This window comes from Stegostoma tigrinum, chromosome 16 (assembly GCF_030684315.1).
Source record: "Stegostoma tigrinum isolate sSteTig4 chromosome 16, sSteTig4.hap1, whole genome shotgun sequence".
In the NCBI taxonomy this organism is placed as follows: domain Eukaryota; kingdom Metazoa; phylum Chordata; class Chondrichthyes; order Orectolobiformes; family Stegostomatidae; genus Stegostoma; species Stegostoma tigrinum.
This window is the reverse complement of record NC_081369.1, coordinates 18,846,376-18,871,630: the sequence shown is the minus strand read 5'-3', so window position 1 is coordinate 18,871,630 and position 25,255 is coordinate 18,846,376. Positions and strand designations below refer to the sequence as shown.

The 25,255-nt window shown below is 38.7% G+C and overlaps 1 protein-coding gene across 1 annotated transcript in view; it reads right to left on the bottom strand.

The window, feature by feature from the left end:
- The window catches only part of LOC125459727 (uncharacterized), a 76,453-nt gene that overhangs the window by 9,709 nt on the left and 41,489 nt on the right, over positions 1 to 25,255 (bottom strand). The window contains exons 4-14 of the mRNA XM_048546493.2: positions 21,113 to 21,237; positions 19,420 to 19,510; positions 14,521 to 14,600; positions 14,387 to 14,431; positions 13,461 to 13,504; positions 11,101 to 11,279; positions 8,826 to 8,907; positions 7,350 to 7,436; positions 5,381 to 5,461; positions 3,085 to 4,136; positions 1,590 to 1,669 (exon numbers count right to left, since the gene is read on the bottom strand). Of these exons, the coding sequence (XP_048402450.2) occupies positions 1,590 to 1,669; positions 3,085 to 4,136; positions 5,381 to 5,461; positions 7,350 to 7,436; positions 8,826 to 8,907; positions 11,101 to 11,279; positions 13,461 to 13,504; positions 14,387 to 14,431; positions 14,521 to 14,600; positions 19,420 to 19,510; positions 21,113 to 21,237 (1,946 nt within the window). The remainder of the gene's footprint in view (positions 1 to 1,589; positions 1,670 to 3,084; positions 4,137 to 5,380; positions 5,462 to 7,349; positions 7,437 to 8,825; positions 8,908 to 11,100; positions 11,280 to 13,460; positions 13,505 to 14,386; positions 14,432 to 14,520; positions 14,601 to 19,419; positions 19,511 to 21,112; positions 21,238 to 25,255) is intronic.

Genomic DNA, 25,255 nt, shown 5'->3' with positions numbered 1-25,255 from the left:
ACATAACATCCCAACTTCTATATTCAATGTGTCAATTGATGAAGGCTACCATGCTAACTGCTTTCTTCACCAACCCATCCACCTGTGAGATCGCTCTGAACAAATTACGTACTTGTACTCCTAGGTCCCTCTGTTCCACAACACTCCTCAGGACCTTACCATTTACTGTATAAGTCCTTCCTCGGTTTGACTTGCCAAAGTGCAATACCTCACACTTATCTGTATTGAATTGCATTTGCCAATCCTCAGCCCACTTCCCCATCTGGTCAAGACCCATCACTGGTCTATTGTTCCCCAGCTTGTCTTTCCTACCTTTCTTAAACCATGGAACAACATTAGCCAAGCTCCAGTCTTCCAGAATTTCACCAGTGTCGAAAGATGAAGTAAAAATGTCTGCAAGAGCTTCTGCCTTTTTTTCCCTAGCCTCCCACAGTATCTGAGAAAGGACTTGGTCAGGCACAGGGGATTTATCCACCTTAATCTAAGATTACAAACACGTCCTCTCTCATAATATGTATGTGTTTCCTTAGCATCCTTGATTTTCTCCTCAGCATACACAGAGGAGAAATTTTCATTAAAAATCTCCCCCATCTCCTGTGACTCCACACATAGGCGGCCATGCTGATCTTTAAGGGGACCTATTCTTTCCGTAGCTACCCTTTTACTCTTAATATATATATCTTAATATATCAATCTTCCTAGTGCTCCATCTGAGGCTTATAGTGACTAGTGACTAGTGACTAATGAAATCTTGGCAAACTGCCTGACGCACAGTTGAGCATCTCTCCTGTCTACGGTCTATTATTAAACACCTCTGAACTCATGGCACATCTCTGTCCCTACCACTCTTCATCTCCAGCCAAATTCCTAATCCATCCTTCATCAGAGTGCAACTTGATTTCTCTAAACACTGGCTCTTAATGCAAAATTTAGCAGTCCACATTGTTATCTACACCTCGTCAAGTTCTACTGATTCCGACAACTCTTAGAAATCAATTTTAAAATCCATTTCAAATACCTCCGACAGCTCAATTCACTCTGATACACTCCAATTACACATTGCTTCATAAATCTTCTGGTCCTCCAGCACTAGTTTACTCCTTCAGCACTAGTTTACTCTTTTTTTTTCCCTATCACCACTATTAGCTGCTCTTGCAGAAAATTCTTTTCCCAACTCTTTGGAATTTTCTCTACCTTATCACCTCTCTCCTTGCTCTCAAAAGCTTTATCAAGGCATCCCAGTTTAATCACGCTTTTGCCTTCCCAACAATAATCCCACAAAGTGTCAAACATTTCCCTATACTGAAAGCACTACAAAAATCTTGTTTCATAAGTAATCATCGAGGCAATTATGTGTGAAATAGAAAGCAGGGCCATTCTTAATCTGCGTTCCTACCAGCACTACACTATGAAGAAAGTTCATCACTCTTTTGTGGCATTGTGACAGAAGAAGGAAAATTGTTGGTTACAAGTGGGTTAACGAAAGAATACTAATGATATAAGAGTGGTATTCACTGAGTGGAAGCACAGATGGAAATGGAAATGAGATAACTTTAAAGAACAAAATGGCATTGATGCAGAATACAAACCTTACAGAGTTCACCTGAGATATCAGTTCGTGAGTGGGTTCTGGATAGGTGTACAAAAATTGGCTTCCATCAGGATGTCTCTGCAAAAATTATAGAAAAGGTATTTATGATTCACATGAGAAACCTTTAAGCTTACAGACGCTCCTGCAGTACATTGCTGTATTTACAAAGGCTCAATCAAAAATACACTATCCAAGTGACAAACTTTGCAATGATGAAAAAAAAGAACCAAAGTAAACAATGAATTAAGCAAGTTAAAAATAAGTTAAGTAGACTAAGCAAAGTAGACTTAGAACAGCTACTTACAGGAAAATGTACAACAGTACAGTGGGGTATTAAAGAAGGAAATGGAGAGTGTGCAGGTCTAAAATGTTGCTCCTACATGTCACCGTAAAGGGAACAAGCCCAGAGAACCCTGGATGTGCTGGAATATTCAGGACTGAATAGTCAGGACTCAAGAAAGATGCAGGTGCAAATGGAGCAAATCAAAAGAGGTCCTAGCAAGTACAGAAAGTGCAGGGGAGAACTTAAAAAATAATTTGGACAGAAAAGACGGTGCCTGAAAAACACTGGCAGGTAATATTAGTGACAATCCCAATACTTTCTACAAGTACATTAAGATGAAAGACTATAACCAGGGAAAGAGTAGGACCCATTAAGCACCAAAGCAGCTGGAGGATATTGGTAGGGCTGGAGGTACATCATTCTGTCCTTACTCAAGAGAAGGACATGAGTACAAAATTTGTGCAGAGGGTCTGAATGGTTCTTGACAAGACTGACATAAGGAGCAAGGAAGTACTGGAGGTTTTAGCAGGCCTAAAACTGGACAGATCCCAAGTCCAGAACAGTTGCATCCCATGCTCCTGTGAGAGGCAAGGATTTGTGTGACTAAATGCTGGTGTCCAGTGATGTGCCACAGGGATCATAGGTTCTTTATTGTATGTAATATATAAATGATATGAATATCAATGCAGGAGGGTCGGTGTGCAAGTTTGCAGATGATAAAGATTGGCCAGGTGGTTGGCAGGGAGGAGGAAGGAGTTAGTTTACAAGAAAGTATAAACAGATTGGTCAGATGGGTAGGTGAAATTTAACCTAATAAATGCCAGGTGATACACTTTGGAAGAAGGAACAAAACATGGGATTACTCAAGGAAAGGTAAGACACTGAAAAGATGAGGGGTCTTGGGATGCTTGTCCAATTATCCCTGATAGTGGCAGGATAAGTTAATAGGATGATTACGAAAGCATATGGGACACATGTCTTTAGCAGTCATGACACATTATAAGAGGAAGGGAGTTACGTGGAGCTGTACAAAACTTTGGTTCGGCCATAGCTGAAATGTGTCACCCCTCTTTAGGAAAGGTGTGATTGGACAGAGGGATGCAGAACACATTCACCAGGATGTTGCCTAGTTTGCTGCATTTTAGATCTGGAGAGAAGCTGGGCAGACTCAGGTTGCTTTCTTTGAGTTACTGCTTGTCAGATAGCTTACCAGAGATCTAACTTTGTCCTGCTTAGTCTTGTGAGAAACCACAAGATTAACACTGGCAGCAACACTTTCTGTGGGCTGCACATCAGGAACTTCTGAGGATGCTGGTCTTTTGCAATCTCGGACTTGTTGAGGTGGTCTCTCAGGTAAAAAATGAAGGTTATTACACTTTCTCGCTTCCATTGTCATTTTGTTTTCTGACGTATTCCTCAAATCAGTATCTTTCAAATTTGTATCCCTACTATCTTGTTGCTTTCTACAAGATTCTTTACATGTGTCATTCACCTGACAAACATCATTGGCTATTTCTTGAAAATGATCTGTTCCAACGAAAGTTCTATCACTACTGACATTACATGAGTTCTGGGCCCCATTTACAGTTGTACACTTCCAGCCAGTGCTCAGGTCAACTTTGTTTCTATGTGGTTCATGATCTGAATCTGTAAACTGCCGTTTCCTTTTGACACCTCTATGCATTTCATAGCATTCTTCATTTTCACCATCAAGCTGTTGTTCGTCTGCTTCCAGCACAATGTTTCTAGCTGCTGTCGTACAATTAAGCACAGGTGTATCTGGACTCCCACTTACATTTGCATGACTACCTCCTGCTGTTGATGTTAGAGGGGCAATGCTTTTGAACAAGCCCACACAATTCAACTTGCTACAATTGTCAGCTGCAGCCGATAAAGGAGATATATTCTTAAACAAACAGTTGCCGGCAGTCCTGCTGTGATTGACAGATTTCTCCCTGTTGTCTTCAGGTTTAGCAGGTATCTTCTCAGGCTCTGTCACATTTGTGACTTCACTGTCTATACTTTTGATTAATGCGTGCAAGGGGCTTCCAGCACACATTTCTGAATGTGGCTGCTCTTGCCGAGACCCATCTGTATACAACTCTAATGATTCCTCTGCATCTTGTGTACTGTTGTCTGAAAGCTGAAGCCTACTGGCTTGCCTCCTGCAGCCAGGAATATCACAGAATGTGGAAGACAGACAACCAGTGCATTTATCAACATGTTTCTCACAAGGTTCTGAAACACACGAAAGATAAGTTTCTGCAATAAAACAAAAATGTTATATATTAATTATGCTATTCCATTCAGTCCTTCCACCAAAACAAATTTCCAGTCAAAATCTTCAATACAAACTCCAAGAAGCACACTTATTATCAAAACACCTATACCACCAACCTGTAGGGAAGTGGGGGCTGCAAGTAAAGCAATGCCAGTTTGCACACATATGTGATTTCTATTATCAAAAAAAGGACAATAGAATTTGTAACAAAATACAAAGACAGAAAATATAATTTAAAATGGGAATTTTAACACACGCTGACACACTCATCCATCCACTGATTCTGGATCCCTTGAGATTTACAAGTGAGATTTACTCCCATGTGCAATGCTCCTGGAAATTGATTAATGTAATTTCTAATTCACAAGCACTTTAGTAATGTGTTCATTCACCTGTTGCTGTACATATCCAATTTTCTTAATTACATTATAAATTAAGTGGTGAAAAAAACCATTCAATTAAATGAAACCATATTAACCTCACCAGCTGTCAAAGAATCCATTATAAACATAGAGCTGGCAACAGTCATCTCCAAAAAAACCTAAAGGATTAAACTAAGAGGCCAGGATTGAGCCTGCCACCCTCTCAAAGGCATTAAAGGATTTAAATATTTCCTTTCTTTACACAACCAATTTTCCAAATTCACCTTCCTCCCTGAGCATCATCCTCCAAACAGAGGTCACTCAATACTAATCAGAATGGGAAACCACACCACTCAACTCCTCCACTACTTTAAATACACAAACACAAGCATTATAACTTCCACCCTCCATTCCACATGCATAAGCCAATTTCACAGGATACGGAATAGGTCCAGGCAATAATTAAAAAAAAACTTTTATTTATCACTTCACAAACTCTCAGGAAATCCCAAAGCACTTCAACAAACATTAACATTGAGTCTTTAATTCTCAAGTTATTTTGTTTGGAAATTTAGACTCAGAATCCCTACATTGCAGATGGAGGCCATTTGGCCCATTGGGTGCACCAAACCTCCAAACAGCAGCCCACCCAGATCCACCCCCCACCCTATCCCTATAACTCTGAATTAATCATGACCAGAATACCCACTCTACACACTATAATGCAATTTAGCATGACCAATCCATCTAACCTGCACATCTTTGGACTGTGGGAGGAAACCAGACGACCCAGCAAAAAGCCATACAGACAGAAGAACATACAAACTCCACATAGGCAGCTTCAAAGCAAGAACATTACTCACCTTCTGAAGATGGGATTCCACCAAGACACAAAGGTGATACAGCATTCCAAGGATTCTGTGAAGGTGCAGGTTCCTGTCCCTCTGTAACACATGACACCAAATTCTATTTAGCTGTTTTATTAAACTTTTAAAAAATATATCAGACAGTATTAATGCTGATTTAATCCCTCTTTCCCATTTTTTTCTGATCTTCACTATCACCCTTAATGACACTGATCCACAACGGAGTATAAAACGATAAACTTGCCATAGGGTTGCTCTCTTATTAGAGTGATAGTGGTTTAACCTGAGGGTTGCTACGCCTCAGGCAAGGGGAAAAGTTAAGAAGGGGAGTCCTTCATTGTAATGAAAGTTTGGGAATCCAGCCAACACTACTGGCATCACTGCACTATAAACCAGTTGTCCAGCTAAATGAACTAACCAGCCTCTTGTTTACTGGACTATAGCTCCACAGATGCCTTATCATACCCTATACAAGCATGCAAGCCTCAGTTATTCGGTTAGTAAGTGTGTGCAGGATTTTTAACCCTGATTTCCAATTGAAGACAATCATTACCTCTGTGTTGATGCTGTGGCTTTAAGAAGTGTGTTTTGTCCTGGTTTCTTATAGAGAGAGATTTGGGATAGTTATGAGCAGTCTATGAGAAGGTAAATAACAGGTGAGGCTTTGGAGTTTTTTTTTTAAGAAAGTTGGAATAATAGAAGCAGCCTGAGTAGATGTGGTCAAAAACTCTCAGATCAATGATTTTTACTTAATTTTCAGCAGTGGCTGTTATCGGCACGAAATAAGTGGAAGCTACTTTTCCCTCTCTTGATTACAGGCAAAATACGGAGGTTCTATTCTGAGGCTGCTGGATTGCATGCGAGATGAAATCGGTTTTCTGAATTCGATTTTTGCCTAAAGGATGTGCTTATGGGTTGTTACTATATTGGAGCAGTTAAATAGTATTGGTTGCTGTATCTATTATTCTATTAAGTTTTCCAATAGAGTTGTTATTCTAAATTTTTTTGTTGTATTTTATCTATAGTGTTTGAATAAATTGTGTTTTGCCTAACATCAAGTAGTTAGACCTGTCAAATTGCATCTGGAACACAGAACTTTACATTTGCCTTTAAAATAAGAAAAAGTAGGGTCTAGGTTACCTTCTTAAAATATTTGGAGGGGATCTGGTCTGGTCCATAACACCTCACTCAATGCTTAGATAGTTAGCATTTCAACCACAATCTTTTGATAGCGATTAGGAACTAGCGAGTTTTGAGAAGATTTGTAGCTCAGGTTGTGGTTCTGGATGTGAGTTTGCTCGCTGAGCTGGAAGGTTAGTTTTCAGATGTTTCGTCACCATTCTAGGTAACATCATCAGTGAGCCTCCGACGAAGCGCTGGTGTTATGTCCTGCTTTCTATTTATCTGGTTAGGTTTCCTGGGTGGTGATGTCATTTCCTGCGTTGGTGATGTCATTTCATGCGTTGGTGATGCCATTTCCTGCGTTGGTGATGTCATTTCCTGTTCTTTTTCTCAGCGATTAGGAGTCTAGACCTGCCTGCTATGTTTCTGGGTTGACAGATGGGAACTAAAACAATGTGCTTTGTGCTTCCAATTTTTAAAATCCTAAGTTTCTGATTTGAAATTTTGAAAGATTTTGTTTAACTACTTACTTTAAATTAGAAATTATGCACAATCATAATGGCTTGAGGAAGACTGTTGGGATAGCACCTTCTTGTAAGAGCTGAGTTAAGTCAATTTGTTAAAGCTACTGTATACATGCGAAGAATGCAAATATTGAGATAAGACATTTCATATTTCTCCAACCTCTACAGAGGTTTGCTTTCCCATTTCAGTTGTTAGTTGTAGGACATTGGTACTCAGTTACCAAATTCCATTTACTTCTGTTTAAAAGAAACTTTTAAAATGCTACTGTACTTAACACATGACTTCAAAAAGCTATTGCTCTCATTATATAAAAACAGACCTGCATTATGTAACAAAACATCTGTGTCATCATTTTGCTCCGTCTCAGAATCTGCATCTTCAGTGCATACAAAATCATCCTTCCATTCTAAATGGTAAAAACGCAAGCAGATTAGTTTTCCCGACAGTTTACAACTACTTACTTTGATTTCTTGGTTAGATCGAGAAATGGGTATAGGCACTGGATACCACAAAGGCTTTGGGCCCTTACACATGTTTGGTCATAATACTGAAATTAGCTATGCCCTTTGCCAGGCTGTTCCAGCACAGCTGCAACACTGACATGTATATGGCAACAATATGGAAAATTGGCTCGCTACTGCCTGCGCACAAGAACCAGGATAAATCCAGTCCAAACAATTGCTGCCACATTAGTCTATGATAAATCAAAATTATGGAAAGCATAGTTGACAATGCTGTCAAGCAGCACTCCCTCAGCATTAATCTGCTTACTAATGCAATTTAGATTGTGCCAAGGCCACTCAACTGAAAGCCTTGTTTTAGCCTTGGGCCAAATAAGTTAAAGTGAGTGTAACTGCACTTAGCATCAACGCAGCATTTGACCAAGTGCAACACGAAAAATTACTAGCAAAATGTAAGCCAATGGAATCAGGCAAAAATCAGAATAGCCTTTCTTGCTATTCTGATGTTTGCCTGAATCCAATGGCAAAACTCACCACTGATTGGATTTATAGCAAACCCAAAGTTAAGGTAGCTATTGTATGCCCTTCACCTTGGTCCGAGAACACTGCAGAAGTTCTACAGGCTAGTGGCTACCATCTTCAGCTGCTTCATCTGTGATAGTCCTTTGATACTTAGGATCAGGCTGGGAATGCTTTTAAAGTAGAAATGTTCAGTGGCATCCGCCAATCCTCTAATGTTAAGGCAATGTACATATGCAACAAGACCTGGACAACAATCAAACTTGGGCTGATAAGTGGCAATGAATATTCATACCACACAATTACCTGGCAAAGATCATCTCAAACAAGAGACATTTTCTCTTGATATTAAACAGTATTAATGTATCACCAAATCCGCCACTAACATGTTGAGGGTGACCATCGGCCATGAGCCGAACTGGACCAGCCATATATATACACTACAAGGACTGGTAATTCTGCATCATATTAGTCATCTACTGATTTCCCAAAACCTACCTCCATCTACAAGATACAAGCAGTGTAAACCAGTTGCCTGGCTGATTCCTGCTGCAAAACATTCAAGAAGCTCAGCATCGTTCAAGAACAAGCAAATCACCTGAAAATTTCAGATTGTCATTGGGTGACTTGCCTGCCATTCTTACTTCAAAGAATTGCAATTGTTGACTACTTTACTGAGGGACAAAGCACACCAATGGAGATGAACACAGCAAGCAATACATTTAAAAACCAAGCAAAATAACACAAATCAATAAAATCTCGTTAAATTTATATTTCCCACTGAATCAGTTACGGGTGCTACATAGCTTAATTACCTTTTATATTACTTAAGGCTTCCTCTTGATTAGATGAAATCATAAGGACAGTGTCAGGAATTGTGAAGATACCTTTTGTGTTCTATTGGAAGAAAAGCAACTCAACCCAATAAATATCATATATAACATATATAAATATCATTGTTTCCATCTTAGAACATTATTCTTCATACAATATCAAACATAACAATTTTTCCTAGAGATGAAGAATTTTCACAAGCTTGTTTGGGAAAAATTACGACACACATATGTGAAACTATCAAAACATTTAACATCTGGTTTCCTTCATATTTAAAAATTTTAATTAGCTTATTAAAATACCTTATAACACACCTGCTTGGCAATTGGGATTTGAATCTGGACTTCTCGCCCAGAGGTAGGGATAATACCACTTCACAAGAGTTCATGATATCTGAAATGTAAACTCACCTGCTTTATTTGTAATTTGAAAATAATGCAAATGTACAGCTACTTATAAAATTTTCCATGCCAAAAGCAGTATAATTTCAAATCAACCATAAGTGATTCAACTAGGTGTGATTGTGATCATTGACTGCTGAGCTATTCATATTAACTAACAACGGGCATAAACTCCACTGAAACGAGCAACAGGAAATGATGAACAAGTCAGAAATTCCAAAATGGATCATGGCAGGTTTTTAAGGGGAAGGCAGTAATTAGTTTATTACATAAATCAGCAACTGAGTTTAGTCAAAATTTGTACAAGTATAATGATTTACATCCTGAAATTCCCAAGACAATGGTTAAATTATGTGACACTGAGATAATGTGACTAAGAGATTGGATTCCTGTTATCCTGAGTCAACCAACACACTGCCCTGGCAACAAAATGTCCACTCGTGCAAGATGCTGATAGCTTCCAGCCGATATCTCCAAAAAGGTGAATCAGCCTAAAGTCAGGGAATGATAATCTCCTGGAACTATAACATAAAGTTAATATTCACTTAGAAGTATTTGGTATAATCAAGGACAATCGATGCTATGCAAATAGATTTCCAATAAATCTCTAAGATGTTAAATTATATGTGACCACTAACAAATAGTACAATACACAAGCCATGAAATTTTGACCTATAGTTGCCCTGAAGATGGAGTTACAGAAGCCAGAGGTCCTCTGTTTGGAGCATGGATATCTATAAGTGCCTCCTGAATGGCTCACATAGCTCCCATGCTTAGAGTAGTGTACGAGTCGGAGCCCTACATTAAAAATGGAAATCTGCCAATTAATTCTGACATGACGTCAAACAGCTGCACCAGTTAATCTGATGTTCTCCTTACAGATGTGGATCTCGTAGGTGCATTCAATGTATCCACTTGTCACTCAAAGATTATGCTTGATGCTAATGGCACACAGAAAGACATCTCTGTCTTGGAGATTTTAGACTCTGCCTGAATGCAATCCTACTGTTGCTGATGACCCATGGAATCTCATGGATTTCCAGTTTGAACTGCTACATTTGTTCTGAATCTACCCTGTTTAACATGGTGGTGGTACACTCAACATTCCACCAGTTCAGTCAGTAATGGTGCTCTGAATCCACACTTGGTGACAGGCATTGAAGTTTCCCACTCAAAGAACAATCTGTGCCCTGCTACCCTCCTATCAGTGCTTCTTCCAAGTTTAGCTCAACAGGGAACAGCGATGTTTCTTAAGCTGAGGGAGAACAGGCTATAGATAGAATAATGGCCCAGATTTTTCTGGTCCGTATGTTACTGTGCTATGTTACTCCTACAACTTTTATGCTGCTCACTACTGCCTTACAATAACAACATTTGGAAAATAATTTTTACACAGTTCTGCCCCTGCTGAAAATGGTAAATGTAATTCGTGCCAGTTTTTACATCACTACATAGTTTACAATGAATAGATTATTTTTTCAAAAATAAAACACTCATACAATTGAACAGGTATCAGTTTGATGCTCAAGAACAATTTCAGTCTGCCCAGAATCTTAAAATTCAAATTCATGACAGTGAAGGGGTTGAGAGGAGTAATGGTGAACTTGAATTTTGACATTTACAGATGGTATTGTCAAGTAATGGGAAATAATAAGTGGGAAAGGCTTTCACTTCAAACCCTTTAGTGAACAGAACACAAAAGATTTTCATTCCATCAATTTTGACTGAACATGAACCCAGGCCTAAATTTTATAATCTACTGCAACCAGACTACACCTCAATCTTCTACATTCAAGCAGAATGAATGCACCATATCAACTGAAAATAAATGAGAAAACAACTGAAAGTACAGTACCTGTTCTTTTCTGCTTAAAGTTTTCCATTCTGTAGCTTGATTAATTGATGGCGATAAAAAGGATGACGTGGACGCTGAAGCCTTCGAATTATCAGTTAAATCAAGGCAGAGTTCAACTGTGTTTCTTAATAAATTATCTTCATTTTCCACTGCTGCTATCAAATTTGACAGACAGTTACCTAAAATACATCATTAAAAAAATCATTCATTCATACCATTTTGAAGTGACTTACTTACACGTAAGACAGTATTAAACATGAAGTTCCATTAATATTCAAAGAAACAATGATTTGCCAGTCCAGGTCAGGTAATCTCACAGCAAAAGTAACAGTTAAGTACCTAATCTCTTCACAACAAAAACAAAGGTGCTGGAAAAGCTAAGCAGGTCTGGCAGCATCTGTGAAGGAAAAATCAAGAATTAACATTTCGGATCCGGTGAGGAAGGGTTTCCGGACCCGAAACGTTAACTCTTGATTTTTCCTTCACAGGTGCTGCCAGAACTGCTTAGCTTTTCCAGCAGCTTTGTTTTTGTTCCTGATTTACAGCATATGCAGTTCTTTCAGTTTTTATGCCTGATCTCTTATTGCTCACGTGCAACTCTCAAACAAATCTATCACATAACAGAAAAGTTGTTGACCTAGACGAAGAGCACAAGGTGTTTCAGAGTGAACAATCACTTCTCCAGATTATAAAACATTGGTTCCATAAGGAATTAGAATCTTGGGATAAAACCTTTTGTTACATCAAAATTAAAGCTTGAACAGTTAAAGTAGCCAGATTAAATATTCTACAATGGAGAAAACACCAGCATCTTACTACAAGCAAATTCAAACTTAATATATCACATTCTGTGAAACATTATTTCAAAGTCATGCTCTAAATTGATTTTCAACAAACTGATTTAGATTAATAATCTGTGCAAGTTAACCGTCTATGTCTATGTTTATCTTGTCAGTTAATTTCTGAGTTTGGTTTGTAAGTCAACCTGGGCTTCAATTTTAGTAACTGCTGAATTTTTGTTTAAGAGTAGCCAGATAAACATTCTGTGAGCAGTAAACCATACAGACTAAAAAGGAATCCAATTCAGTTTCTGAATTAACTAATTTTAGAAGTTAGAACTCAACAATTTCGCACAACGTTGAGGGGGATATCATTCTAACGAACCAGACTGTCAAAAGCATAGCTGGCATGAAGATGGATGACATCAGAAACAAGCCAGTTCGCAATGTCCCTGCAACTGAATTCTCCATTTGGGATCAGTAAAGATTAGCTTCAAGTAACTTTGAAATTACACCCAGCACAAGTCAGTGTCCTCAGAAGAGGGAAGAAAAGTGGCAATTTTCAGAAATATCTTGCAGCCTTAAAAGATTCAAATTCCACTGTTTACAATACTGGTTGCATACCATAAAAAATACGTACGGCATTATTACAGTGTCTCACTCCAATATAACATTTAAAACATGACCTTAGTTTTACCTTTTAAAAACAAATTATGTTTGCAGGCCATCATGCACTTTTTCTGCCTCAGCAGATGGCCAAGTATCCTTCTAAAAGGCCTCAGGCAATGTAATTTCTGAGTCAGCTGCAAGATGTAGAAGACATACAAGAAATGGTTTATCTGCCTCATTTCTGATAAGGAAGAATGGTCCTGCACTCAACACCAAACTCAACCCTTGTGAGCAGGTATTAAACTAAGTCAACTTACTTTCCCAACAAGTTACATTGTTGGTTCAGGTCGTAACATAAGTACCTCACTTGAGATTTGGATTATATTACTGATAGAAAATTCTCTGTTGTACATGAAATTGGGTCATTTCATAGACTATAGAAGTGCCTCTAAGCTGGTATTAATTGACACCCTGCCCTGGACAAGTTATAGGATGGCGTGTAAAAAGGGAACAAAATGGATACAGTGCCACAGTCATGGAAATTCATCTAAGGCCAGGTCAAGGTATATCATTAGGCTACCTGACAGTGTTACATATGACTTGGATGAATTTGATGGGTGCCTGACAAGGGAGTAGTTCTACTGTTCAGCATCGACATTTCCTCACTTCAAGAGCTCAAAATTCACATTAAAATGTTAGATATATCTGTATATGCAGATGCTGAACTTTAAAATTCCAAACAGTCACTCCCAATACAAACTAAAACATGTACGTCAACAAGTACTTATCTCCTCTAAATTCAGTAGTTTTTTTAAACCAAAGGTCCATTGCAAAGGTTTCCTTACTACAACCGTACACCAGTGCTTTTAGAATTGCCGTAACACATTTTAAAATCAAATTTTACCAAAATTAAAGAAATTCAAACATTATTGGAATGCAGCATATGGGGGAAAATGTTGAGCAGTAACTTACCAGAAAATGATCCCGATTGTGCTGTCAAATTATGCACATGGTTTCTACAAAATTAAGTTTTAATTCATTAATCAATAATCATAAATACATTTTCTAATTGTTTCTAATTTGTTGATCGTGAAATCTGTAGAAGTCCAGTTAAATTTTGAGCAGAATTAATAGTAACCCTTGCTTGTTGTTATTATTCCCCTTTTCAAGGCTACCTTCACTCTGTTTCAAGGCTCCAGCAATGCAATTCATAAATGGACTACAATAATTATGCAAGAATTCCCAGGCTCATTTATCCATCTCTCCTATGGAAAAGTGACTGGATTATGACAAAGTCAGCCTAGTTGAGACTGAGGTATTTCCATTTGGGAAAAATGTATTTACAGCAGCACTGATGCAACAATGTGGTGGGCCTCTATAACACTTCTCTTGACTGAATTTTTACAAAATTTCAACATCATTCATAAAACAAAATTCGAAGGAGGCAACAGCATGATTAGTGAATTAGGCTGAGAGCTTGGAGCATAAGATTCAAATTAAAATCAATGACTGTCAAAAGAGTGCAACAATCAAACAAGATTGTGGCATATTCAAGTACAAGGTACCATTGGTGATTTTGGTGCAAAAGCATAACAAAGCAAAAGAACACTGACACAATTGCACTCCTACAGCAAGTTATTAAGGCAAAATGTTTCAAAATAACTTCACAAAAGGAAGCAGAATAAATCTGACCAAAGACTTGAATAAGGCAGAAACAGTGAGAAATTTTGCTGGTGTGAGGGATTTAGCAAGATGCAAGGTTGTAACAGAATTCTAAATCTCAAAAGGATAGCTGCAAAGTGAATTGATGCCACTTTCCAACTCTCAACAATTATTAATTCAGTTAAGTATTTATTCGTACACAATCCTCACAAGCTTTAGAAATACTCTTTACTTACTGCCAGAATTCTCTCAACTTCTTCTGCACAGCAGGGTCCAAGTTGCTGAAATTTGAAGAGTTGTGAAACTTTAGATATTTAACAAAACAAAAAGTAATGATTGTAATGTGAAGTATATATAGAACACCTCATACCATGAACATGCATCAGAAAAACCGGTTTCCGCTGGTAGGATCTTCAATTCATGAACAACTAGATAGAATTCACAATCTTCCTGAAGGGGTGAAAAGACAAATTAGGTGCTACTAGTAGTATCAGAAGGCTGTCACAGAATTGCAGCACTTAATAGGTCTGATAATTCTTGAATGTCTTTGTTCACCATGGCCAAGATTGATAAATCACTCGGCAGATAATCCCAGCCCAGATGTCTGCAACCTGCCTGGCACATGAACTGGCCAGATGTTCCAGATTCAAATCTTATTCTTACTCCTAGGTTACTCTAAACAGTGAAGTCTACCTCTGGATGCTCTTCTCAAGAACTCCCTCTGACCATTTCACCAATCATCCACCATCACCTCAAACACACATCGTTACTTGTCATGGACAACTATCTTATCTCACTAACTGAGAATATCCAAATGGCTGCCATTAGACACTTGGAGAAAATTATAAACGGGGAGATGCTCTGACCAAGAGTGATAACCTATTAATAGGCTTCCTTCGTTTAATTTCTGTTAATACCATTATCACTTCATCCCAAGATTCAATGTAGTAAACCTTGTTTGCTGTTACATACCACATCTTTTACAGAAACGCTAGACAAACCATTTGATAAACTAACTACTTGCTACATGCTACATTTGCTAAACCAAACTTCAGCGGAAGGAGGGAAGGTTCCATACAGATTGAGAGAGTGGCAAGGAAGGAATGCATGCAAGCGGGACCAGAAAGGTTGGGGACACACCAGAGCGTGGAAGCAAGATTGATGGGGTATGTTCATGCACTGAGGTGGTATGAGTGGACATGGAGTTGCTACTGAGGGTACATAAGCGACAGGGTTGTGAGTGGTACAGTGTGCATGTGCATAACTGCTGAGCTTCCATCTTGGCCTTCCACTTTCCTCATCCCCACCTGCTCCCTCCCAATACTCATCCTCACACTTCCCTAATGCTCTATTGTGCAATCTCCTCCTGCTTCCCCGCAATAAACAAACACCTTGCTCTTGGCAACGGCTGTTTTCATCACTCTGCTCACAATCTAGCGACTTTCTCAAAGGAAAAGAGACAGCCTATATATCAAAGGAAAAGAGACAGCCTATGAAGTGGCCAAGAGCACTGGGAAATCAGAAGATTGGGAAGGCTACTAAAACAAACAGTGGATAACAAAGAGAAAAATAAGGAAGGAGAGGATCAAATATGAAGGTAGGCTAGCTAGTAATATTAGAAATGATAGTAAAAGCTTCTTTCAATACATAAGAAACAAACGAGAGGCAAAAGTAGACGTTGGGCCGCTCCAAATTGATGCTGGGAGGCTAGTGATGGGAGATAAGGAAACAGCTGAAGAACTTAATAAGTACTTTGCGTCAGTCTTCACAGTGGAAGACATGAGTAGTATCCCAACAATTAAGGAGAGTCAGGGGGCAGAGTTGAGTATGGTAGGCATTACAAAAGAGAAAGTGCTAGAAAAGCTAAAGGGTCTAAAAATTGATAAATCTCCTGGCCCCGATGGGCTACATTCTCGAGTTCTGAGGGAGGTGGCTGAGAAGATTGCGGATGCTTTGGTTGCAATCTTTCAAAAGTCACTGGAGTCAGGGAAAGTCCCAGATGATTGGAAAATTGCTGCTGTAACCTCCTTGTTTAAGAAAGGATCAAGACAAAAGATGGAAAATTATAGGCTGATTAGCCTAACCTTGGTTGTTGGTAAAATTCTAGAATCGATTGTTAAGGGTGAGATTTCTAAACTCTTGTAAGTGCAGGGTCAGATTAGAACAAGTCAGCATGGATTTAGTAAAGGGAGGTCGTGCCTGCCAAACCTGTTAGAATTCTTTGAAGAGGTAGCAAGTAGGTTAAACCAGGGAAACCTAGTGGATGTTATCTATCTAGACTTCTAAAAGGCCTTTGATAAGTTGCCTGACGGGAGGCTGCTGAGTAAAGTGAGGGCCCATGGTGTTCGAGGTGAGCTACTGGCTTGGATTGAGGATTGACTGTCTGACAGAAGGCAGAGAGTTGGGATAAAAGGATCTTTTTCAGAACGGCAACAAGCGGTGTCCTGCAGGATTCTGTGCTGGGGCCACAGCTGTTCACTTTACATATTAATGATCTGGATGAAGGGACTGGGGGCATTCTGGCGATGTTTGCCGAGGATACAAAGATAGGTGGACAGGTGGGTAGTACTGAGGTGGTGGGGAGGCTGCAGAAAGATTTAGACAGTTTAGGAGAATGGTTCAGGAAATGGCTGATGAAATTCAACGTGAGCAAATGCGAGGTTTTGCACTTTGGGAAAAAGAATACAGGCATGGACTATTTTCTAAACAGTGAGAAAATTCGTAAAGCAGAAGTACAAAGGGATCTGGGAATGCTAGTCCAGGATTCTCTAAAGGTTAACTTGTAGGTAGAGTCCGTGATTAAGAAAGCAAATGTAATGTTGTCACTTATAGAACATAGAACATAGAACATAGAACAGCACAGAACAGGCCCTTCAGCCCACAATGTTGTGCCGACCATTGATCCTCATGTATGCACCCTCAAATTTCTGTGACCATATACATGTCCAGCAGTCTCTTAAATGACCCCAATGACCTTGCTTCCACAACTGCTGCTGGCAACGCATTCCATGCTCCCACAACTCTCTGCGTAAAGAACCTGCCTCTGACATCCCCTCTATACTTTCCTCCAAACAGCTTAAAACTATGACCCCTCGTGCTAGCCATTTCTGCCCTGGGAAATAGTCTCTGGCTATCAACTCTATCTATGCCTCTCATTATCTTGTATACCTCAATTAGGTCCCCTCTCCTCCTCCTTTTCTCCAATGAAAAGAGACCGAGCTCAGTCAACCTCTCTTCATAAGATAAGCCCTCCAGTCCAGGCAGCATCCTGGTAAACCTCCTCTGAACCCTCTCCAAAGCATCCACATCTTTCCTATAATAGGGCGACCAGAACTGGACGCAGTATTCCAAGTGCGGTCTAACCAAAGTTTTATAGAGCTGCAACAAGATCTCACGACTCTTAAACTCAATCCCCCTGTTAATGAAAGCCAAAACACCATATGCTTTCTTAACAACCCTGTCCACTTGGGTGGCCATTTTAAGGGATCTATGTATCTGCACACCAAGATCCCTCTGTTCCTCCACGCTGCCAAGAATCCTATCCTTAATCCTGTACTCAGCTTTCAAATTCGACCTTCCAAAATGCATCACCTCGCATTTATCCAGGTTGAACTCCATCTGCCACCTCTCAGCCCATCTCTGCATCCTGTCAATGTCCCGCTGCAGCCTACAACAGCCCTCTACACTGTCAACGACACCTCCGACCTTTGTGTCGTCTGCAAACTTGCTGACCCATCCTTCAATCCCCTCGTCCAAGTCATTAATAAAAATTACAAACAGTAGAGGCCCAAGGACAGAGCCCTGTGGAACTCCACTCACCACTGACTTCCAGGCAGAATATTTTCCTTCTACTACCACTCGCTGTCTTCTGTTGGCCAGCCAATTCTGTATCCAAGCAGCTAAGTTCCCCTGTATCCCATTCCTCCTGACCTTCTGAATGAGCCTACCATGGGGAACCTTATCAAATGCCTTACTGAAGTCCATATACACCACATCCACAGCTCGACCCTCATCAACTTTTCTAGTCACATCCTCAAAAAACTCAATAAGGTTTGTAAGGCATGACCTACCCCTCACAAAGCCTTATCTCAAGAGGGTTGGAATATAAAAGCAGTGAAGTGCTTCTGAGACTTTGTAAAGCTCTAGTTAGGCCCCATTTAGAATACTGTGTCCAATTTTGGGCCCCACACCTCAGGAAGGACATACTGGCGCTGGAGCGTGTCCAGCAGACATTCACACGGATGATCCCTGGAATGGTAGGTTTAATGTACGATGAATGGCTGAGGACCCTGGGATTGTATTCATTAGAGTTTAGAAGGTTGAGGGGATGTCTAATAGAAACTTACAAGTTAATGTATGGCTTAGAAAGGGTGGACGCTGGGAAGTTGTTTCCGTTAGGCAGGGAGACTAGGGCCCGTGGGCACAGCCTTAGAATTCGAGGGGGTAAATTTAAAACGGAAATGAGGAGACATTTCTTCAGCCAGAGAGTAGTGGGCCTGTGGAATTCATTGCCACGGAGGGCAGTGGAGGCCAGGACATTAAAGGTCCTCAAGGCAGAGACTGACAAATTCTTGATCTCACAAGGAATCAAGGGCTACGGGGAGAGTGCAGGGAAGTGGAGCTGAAATGCCCATCAGCAATGATTAAGAGGCGGAGTGGACTCGATGGGCCAAATGGCTTTACTTCCACTCCTATGTCTTATGGCCTTTATTTGCCAATAACATTCCCTCGAAGCTGTACATCTCAACATTCCGCGCATTTCAATCACCGTGCCAAAACAGATTGCAGTACTGATTTACACTGCCAGATGTTGCTGCCACATCCAAATCTCAGAGAACCATAAGACAAGAGAAAAATTAGAGGCAATACTGCTTGCTACCATACTCAAATATTTTGTTCATGCTTTCTCATACCTTAGTTAATTTCTCTTTAATGTTTCCCACTGCTTACAAAAATCTTTTACTTCAAAAGGATTTTGAGACTATTATTTTCTCCAATGTTCTACTTGAATGCAAATTAGAGGCCAAAATGTCATGGTTTAATGTCTTTCTGCATTATCTCTTAATACATTGTACAGGTGCCTCACTACAATATATTGCTGCAAAATCTTGTTTTGCATGCAATCAATATTTTCCAAACATTTGTAAAACACAGAATTTTGTTTAATTTTTTTTAAAAAGACTGACTTTTCAGAGAGAATTCTGTCCTACCCACCACACTCTAAGTCAAAGCCAAAATTAATCAAACTACCACTAACTTCATTACTTACCAGCTCCAGTTCCAATTTGAGCAGAACATTGAATTTTCTCAAAATAACAATTTTGTTTTTGATATCATTGAATGTATAATTTTCTTCCTCCCTAAAAATGGAGAATAGAAATGCATGTTTCTGATGTACAAACTTTTAACAATATCTACAATAAGCTTTTGATACCAGAGAAAACCTCAATGAATATACATATTTCTATGAATTTATGTTGTCTGAACTTAGTTTGTATGAAGGAGAATATGCAGAATTTAAAAATTGAAATACTGAAGTCAGAAAACATTAAGAATTTGTGAATCTGCACGTCTCTGCTCTTTGATCTCATCCCTGAGACACATCAAAATACTTCACCAGTGTCTCATCTGGGCGTAGGAACTTTTCTCACACACACACACATACGCAAAAAAAATGAATGCGCAGTAAATTTGATCCATACTAAGGATCCAGATAAAGTGGTAAATACAATTGTCATTACACAGATGCAATTACCAGTGGAATGTTTCAGTTTATCACAACAGGTCTTTATGCAAAAAAAGAAGAACCTGTAGTATTAAGTGCACACTTGGATGTAAGCCGGAAGGAAATTTGAAATTCAGCTGGGCAGTAGCTGCAATAAGTTGCACATGCGACTGGAGGGTAGCGAACCTAAGAAATGAGAACTGTGGGTGAAAGACAGCAAGTGTACACTGGAAAATTAACAGAGCACCACTGCCCTATGGTTTTGACATTTATTTCATCTGATTCTCTAAGATCAATCAAACTGAAAGTGGTTAGGTCATTGTTAATATTCATTAACGTATCTAATTAACAAAAATAGATAATTAGGTTTCAGACATAATGTCATTGCATTGCTTAAATGAAACATTTGTACTTCATCATCAGCAACAAATAAAGTTTTGGGTCAAAATAAATTACAGAAAAGGGTTTGCTGTTCACAGGCAACAAAAACGTCAGCTATTACGAAAGTAAGTGAGCCATTCTTATACTGTTACCGCTCACAAACAAACCTCTGCAAGCATTATGAAGATATTCTTGTTGACCACACATTACAGAATAACATGAGTAATCTCTGTTGATAGTTATGCGATTAGATAACAGTGGGATCATCTCTTGTTGAGTTGGAGGATAATAATAGTATTCTAGCAAAATTGCAGGTGATAATCATGAATAACTGACAGTTATCTATATGTAATACGCACAGTGTAAACGAATGTATCTAACAAAATTTAATCAAGAGAATTACAAGTGTTATACAGCACCACTCTTAATACTGAAAACCCTCTGGGAGAAGTCAATGCACAAAATGGCACTAAGCAGGAACCAATTAAGGCTGAGGTCAATGAGCAGCTTACAATCGATGACTTTCAAAGTTCTTTTTAAGAAGTTTCTTTTGCTTGCTGGCACATTACCTCACTGTTGAGTTGTGATCTGTTGATGTTTAACATTGGACTTCAGTCAAACAGGTACTTGGTGATTGAAGCTTTCATGCATGGCAATGTGAGAAATAATGATTTAAGTATATTAGTAGATACAAGGATTTGTTCAGGCAGAAAGCAATAGATTGGCATTTTGTTTGATGTATTTGCATCAACAATATGGGACAGTGACAAAACAGATAGTTTTTCAAAGATCACCAACTATGTAATTACATCATGAAGTGATAGAAATTTAAGTTTTTACAATTGTAACCACTTACTGTTCCAGGTTATGTTTGGCTCCCTTTGTCACCACAGTCTTAATGTAGTGCTTGAGATCAGATACGAGAACAACTGCAGCAGGTTCATGTTCAGCTTCTTTTGTCCAGTTCTCAAGTGGCAAAAACTGTAAGGAAACCCGTAACTTAATTAATGTTCTTAAGTCTTGTTTTAGTTAGTACTGATACTTGGCAGTATCAATTTCATAACAAATCTACTCGACAAACAGTCCTAACAATTTGCTTCATCATCATTCTAGTAACAAATTTTCAAATACGTGACTGAGAAAAGCAGGATTCCTGTAGATGTATATTGTAGAGTGCACTAAACCTAGAAAGGAATATTAATATAAAAAAGGTGAAATTTAATTTCAATCATACTCCTAATTAAATTTTCCACAATTACTTGACTTACAAAAGATTGGAGGTTGAGAGGCAACCTTATGAAAGTATATAAAATAATGAGGGGTATAGATAGGGTTAATGGTAGTTGTCTTTTTCCTTAAGATAGGGGACATATTTTTAAGGTGACAGGAGAGAGATTTAAAAAAGACATGAGGGCCAAAGTTTTTACGAGTGGTTAATGTGTGGGAAGAACTTCCTGAGGAAGTGAAGGATGTGGGTACAATTGCAACATTCAAAAGACATTTGGATAAGGACATGAATAGGAAACGTTTGGAGGGATAACAACAGGCAGGTGGGACTGGTTTATTTTCATCCAATCCCAAAGGGTCTGTTTCTATACTGTATGACCATTACTTTCCTAAAACGTACCGCATTCTCAGCTACCTCTAATGGCGTGACCTTTAAATTCATAGATGCTTCATTCTTCCGTTCAGTTGTGCAGACATCTATAGCATCATCTCTAAGCAGGACAAGACAGCAGTCAAGTTTCTGGTCATATTTGAAAATGAAGGCAACATTCTGACTGCTAGTTTTCTGAATGCATGCAGGAACTAAGGGTGGCATTTTATTTATAAACTTGTACTCGGCATCAAAATCTCAATGCCATCTGATTATGTCAAACACCATGTAGACATGTTTCCAGCAGAAGTTTATACAGGAAAGTCCTCATATTCCTGCACCAAAATGCTCAGAAGTCAAAAAGCTAAACAGTATTAGGAACACAAAATCTTGCCCTTCCCAAATCAACAGTACATAAAAAACCCATATAGCAAATGCACAAATTATACAATACAGGTGGGACCTGCACTTATTTAATTATATACATACAATCGGAGGAGACTAGACCGCTGCTACAAGATACTGATGTGCACATCAGCATCAACCCCATCTGGCTGGAAAGCATAATGCAATTTAGTAATGCATGAACTTAATGGATTTAAAACTAAAACCATTAACAGTTGCATCTGATGGAAGATGTTTGAACATCGTTGAAATTCAGTGCAGTATCTATTACATGTAACTCTGTCTCGTACGTACTACTTATGGTTAAGCAGTTTCGTGAACAGTACAAGAACTGAAAACAAAAAATGCTGGAAATTACAACAGGTTAGGCAGCATCGATGGAGATAGAAAAAGCAAACATTGAGTCTAAGTGACTTTTCATCAGAGCTGCCATGAAGTGAATACACATCTGCTCAATTTAATTGGAAAAATAATTGCATAGCACTATGTAACTCAATAAAGGTAGAAGACATTTTTAAAGTCTGACTGAACTGCAATATATATATATATATATATATATATAAAGTCAAAGAGATATACAGAACAGAACCAGACCCTTCAGTCTAGCTCGTCCATGCCGACCACAAATCCTATATAAATCGAGCCCTATTTGCCAGCTATTGTGCCAGCTCCACAAATAGAGTACTTCAATACTAAGAAAGAAAATTCGACAAAAATCCAACCAAATACAAGTCTATTTATTGATGCTCAGTTGACTGCCAACTTCAGTTTGGCATGTATTGTTTGCAAGCATCCGGTTCCATTTCTGAAATTATTATTAAAGACGTACAAGAGTATATTATACCTACAGTGTCATGCTGAATTAAGAACTTTAAACCAAACCAAGTGGTCAATTTAATTAAATTTGAGTATGGGTAACATGCATTTTCAAAAGTTATAGAACATATCCAGTGAGCACCAAAATGTAAGGTCGTAGTAATAATTTAGACATGAAGTCAGACTTATGAATTGACTCTTTGCTCCAGTAATTATTAGTTTCATCCCAAGCAAACAAGTCCATAACAAAGAATTGATCAGTATTTCATCAAATAGTCTAGCAAGGATATGCAAGACAGCAATTTAATACAGTACACTTTTCAGGAGTGCAGATAGCAGCGCAAGTAAATTGGAAGCAGTCTATAAAGACTGCACCTTGAATCACAAATGCATTGTCTGAAGAACAGAGATTCATTTCTGCTATTTATTTACCCCCTGAAAATTAACTCAAATGTTCATACACTATTAGAAAACAGAAGCCTTGCAAAACAATGAAAGGTGCTTTAATGAATCATAAAAGCAGATTTAAATCATGGAAGCCAAAACCAAAATTCTGATCCTGCAAGGAAGGAGATTATTTCTAATTACTGAAGCATGAATACTGGGGAAAGAAGGTGTCTCACAAACTTTTGTAACTAAAACCCAATAGTACCTCATCAAACTTAACCAAGTCATTTTCTTCAATAGACATAACAAGATGTAGAGCTGGATGAACACAGCAGGCCAAGATGCTGCTTGACCTGCTGTGTTCATCCAGCTCTACACTTTGTTATCACAGATTCTCCAGCATCTGCAGTTCCAACTATCTCATTTTCTTCAATGTTCTAATGTTCTTTGTTTAAAATATCAGTTTCTTTCAGATTGCATTGACAAAAATATGTATGTGCAGCAAGAATGGAACCTATAGCAAAATCTCAAGGCCAAAGCAAATGACTTGGTAAAAGTGCTAGGTTTTACCAATTATCTTAAAAGGACACAGGGTAGTGTGGCTTAGGGGAAAAAAATTTCAAAGTCTAGCACCTACTCAACTGAAGGCACAGCTTCAGTGGCGCAACAACTGAAATCCAGAATACACAGAAAGCCAGGATTTTTTTAAAAAAAGATAGATCTTGGAAGGGCACAGAGCTGGAAGGAATAACAGCAATTGAGAGCACTAAGCAACAAAACTCACCTCCCTAACCTAGCCCCTCCGAGATAGCCGTAATGGTCAGTTCTTCAGCAGGGTCCTTTCTTTACAAATGCCTTGACAACATCTCAATATTGCCACAATATCATTTTACATAGTATTCTTGAAGCTGACAAGAAAACTGTAGTTGGATCAATGAAAAGTTCGGCTTCTAACCAAATAAGCTATTCAGTGATCATGGTTGGAAATGTACATGCATGGATCAGATCGACTATGATCAAATACCAGCCAACAAGCAGACAAAAACTCAAGATGAATAATGAATAATGGGCATCTTCATGAAATACTACAGTGGCTGTCCTCCTTGGAATCTTACTACAGCAAACTTTTCAACATTTAATGAACAAGAATGAAAAAAGAAAAAATATTTGTATTTTATAAAGCATTCCTGTCTTCCTTTTCAGTACCTGTAGCCTAAGCAACAGGTCCACATCAACCCAACTAAAGTGACTGAACAAAAAGTAAACGTGTCACACTACCATCCAAATTATGATAGCATTTTATGAGACTAGAGGCCCCACAATGAAAATCGAGGTTCTCAGGGATTGACTGCAAAACAAAATGGCCTTTCTGGAGGCTGTTCTTTCCGGTGATATCATTTCTAAAGTACATTAAGTTAAATTTTTAATAATATTGTCTACTCCTCTGTGGTTTTGTTAAATTGATCACTGTCTGTAAGCACCATACTTTTTCCACTTGCAGTCAAATCATTTATAATTGGATTATATAGCTATATTCCAAGCCAATTGCTGGGCAATTTTAGGACCTGTTGAAATCTAATTGCAACAGATGAGGGAAGAATGTCCATAATTCCAATTGCCTGATAGTTGAAATGGGACTGCTGCTTTATAAATCCAATTCTTTGATCCCTAGTGACAGCTATGCATGTGAACCATTGGCAGTTACTTGAAGCTTTTTTTCTGATCGTTAAATACAATTTGATACTTGGCCTTCGAAAAATCAGTGTTTCGGTGTCTGCAAACCTAATAGCTGAA